This window comes from Babylonia areolata, chromosome 31 (genome assembly GCF_041734735.1).
Source record: "Babylonia areolata isolate BAREFJ2019XMU chromosome 31, ASM4173473v1, whole genome shotgun sequence".
NCBI lineage: Eukaryota > Metazoa > Mollusca > Gastropoda > Neogastropoda > Buccinidae > Babylonia > Babylonia areolata.
In genome coordinates, this window is record NC_134906.1 from 14637655 (window position 1) to 14640154 (window position 2500).

Here is a 2500-nt window from a genome sequence, read left to right on the forward strand (position 1 = left end):
CCCAGCCCCCTATCCACCCCCTCTTCCCCCCCTCCCAGAGCCCCATCCACCCCCTCTTCCCCCCCCTCCCAGCCCCCCATCCACCCCCTCTTCCCCCCCTCCCAGCCCCCATCCACCCACACATCACCAACTGTCATCAATGTTTTGTTTGAAGGCTGGTCCTTTCTGCCCCTCACTGCCTACAAAGGATGGAAGGACTGGCTATACACAGTGATGACAGTCATAAAAGGTGACCCATGAAAAAAAAAAAAGCATCTGTTCACATTATTCTATTGTGTTCAGACACAGAAGCCTGCTTTTAATCGCCGTGTGTGTGTGTGGTATGAACAGGCAGAAACACATACACTCTGATCGCACTCTTGATCACACAGTGCACATGGGCAACACACTCATGTATATTTTGTCTATTCAGAGCTACAACCATATAAATCTCCTAATTTTATATTTTTTTTCTTTTTTGTGTGTGTGTGCAGTTTTGGGTAGTCTCTTTGCACATACATAATATACACTAACAGTTTTAATCTTATGTGATCTGTGAGAAACACCTAATCAATGGTTGTTGCATTAGTTACATTCATATGTTAAATAATCTTTAAAAAAAACCACAAAAAAACTAATAAACGGCTGCTGCATTATTCTTCTTCTTCTTCTTCTGCGTTCGCGGGCTGCAACTTCCACGTTCACTCGCATGCATACGAGTGGGCTTTTACGTGTATGACCGTTTTTACCCCGCCATGTAGGCAGCCATACTCCGTTTTCGGGGGTTGCTGCATTATAAAAACCTACTATCACTGCATGCCAACAGCAAACAAAAGACACTGTGTTGCTCTGTGTGAAAATGTTCCCCTGTGAAACAGTGCGAAAGACCAGGTAAGAGTCACACACTGCAGCCTTGTGGGTCTGTGTCAGAACACTGTAAAAAAAAAATAAATTAAATAAATTAAAATTTTAAAAAGTAAAACGTTCAGGGCAAAAACCTCTAACTGACAGGTGCTGGGCTATGTCACAGGAAACACTGACCACAGATGATGATCATGTTTGATGCCACAACCACACACACACCTAAAGTAGGGTTGTGGTTTGAAAGCCCCTAAATCAGAATAACTTTATTAACTCATTTAGAGAAAATAAGTCTACAATCAGAATAACGATATTATCTCAGTAACAGAAATTACGTCTGCAGTCAGAAAACTTTATCAATTCAGTCAGAGAAATTAAGTCTGCAATCAGAATAACTTTATCAATTCAATGAGAAATTAAGTCTTCAATCAGAATAATCTTATCATCTCAGTAAGAGAAATTAAGTCTGCAATCAGAATAACTTTATCAATTCAGTGAAAATTAAGTCTTCAATCAAAATAGTTTTATCATATCAGTAAGAGAAATTTAGTCTACAATCAGAATAACTTTATTAGCTCAGAAAGGGAAAATAAGTCTACAACTAGAATAACATTATCATCTCAGGAAGAGAAAATAAGTCTGGTTGTACCTCAGTTTCTGCCACAAGATAACGACCAAGACTGATAGTGGCTAAAAATGACTAAGAAAAATATCAAAATATCTACTTTTCTGCTGGCAAAAAAAGAACAGAAAAAACGAATTTTAAGTGCATGATTTGACCAATCATTTTCAAGCAATTTCTTTCATATTCGCAATGATGAGTCAAAACACAGAAATCACTTGGCTTTGTGTGAAAGTCATGTACATCTTAAGCACAAAGACCATTTCCCTAGCCATCTGAATTATTTCAACATGTGATTTCTCAAAAAGACGATTTTAGAGAAAAACGGCTATGGCTCTAACAGATTATTTATACATCAGCGTATGCCCATACACATACACGCACTCTTACACCCACATACACATACATAAATGCACACAAACACACCACACTCTCTCACACCCACACACACACACACACTCACAGAAGGTTTGCTGCTCAGTTTTAAGGGATATCTGTTGTAGTTCTTTGCTGTTAGGCTGGTCTGATATTTGTTGTTGGTGGTGGTGGTCGTTGTGGGTTTTTGTTATTTATGTTGTTGTTGTTGTTGTTGTTCATCATTTTGCCAAAATTCCATTAAATTCTGAAAACTCTTTTTCCACACCAACACATTTATATTCACACACACACACACACACACACACACACACACACACACACACAATGTACAGGCACAGGCTTATGTATGCACACACACACACACACATTGCACACACACAAACACACATTAAATGTACACGCAGGTATTATACATATACACACACATATAAAATATGCACACATCATATGCACACATTATGCACCCACATCATATTCACACATCATACAGACACACACATGCACACAATACATACACGTCATACACACACACATAATAAATACACACATCATACATACATACACACATACACGCACCATACATACACATACAACACAAACAAACTCCAGGTACTCACTCATGCTTGGAGCTGCCATTAAAATCCTGGCCGTGGTCACCTG

General features: G+C 38.9%; 1 protein-coding gene across 4 annotated transcripts in view; it reads right to left on the minus strand.

Moving 5' to 3' along the window:
- Positions 1-2500, minus strand: part of LOC143276245 (sideroflexin-2-like) — a 31524-nt gene that overhangs the window by 12839 nt on the left and 16185 nt on the right. For all 4 annotated transcript variants that reach the window (XR_013053531.1, XR_013053530.1, XR_013053529.1 and 1 more), the window contains exon 8: positions 2458-2500. This exon is cut by the window's right edge and continues 24 nt beyond it. Coding sequence is in view for 1 of the 4 variants with exons in the window: in XM_076580721.1 (XP_076436836.1) it covers positions 2458-2500 (43 nt within the window). In the remaining 3 variants the exon portion in view is untranslated. The remainder of the gene's footprint in view (positions 1-2457) is intronic.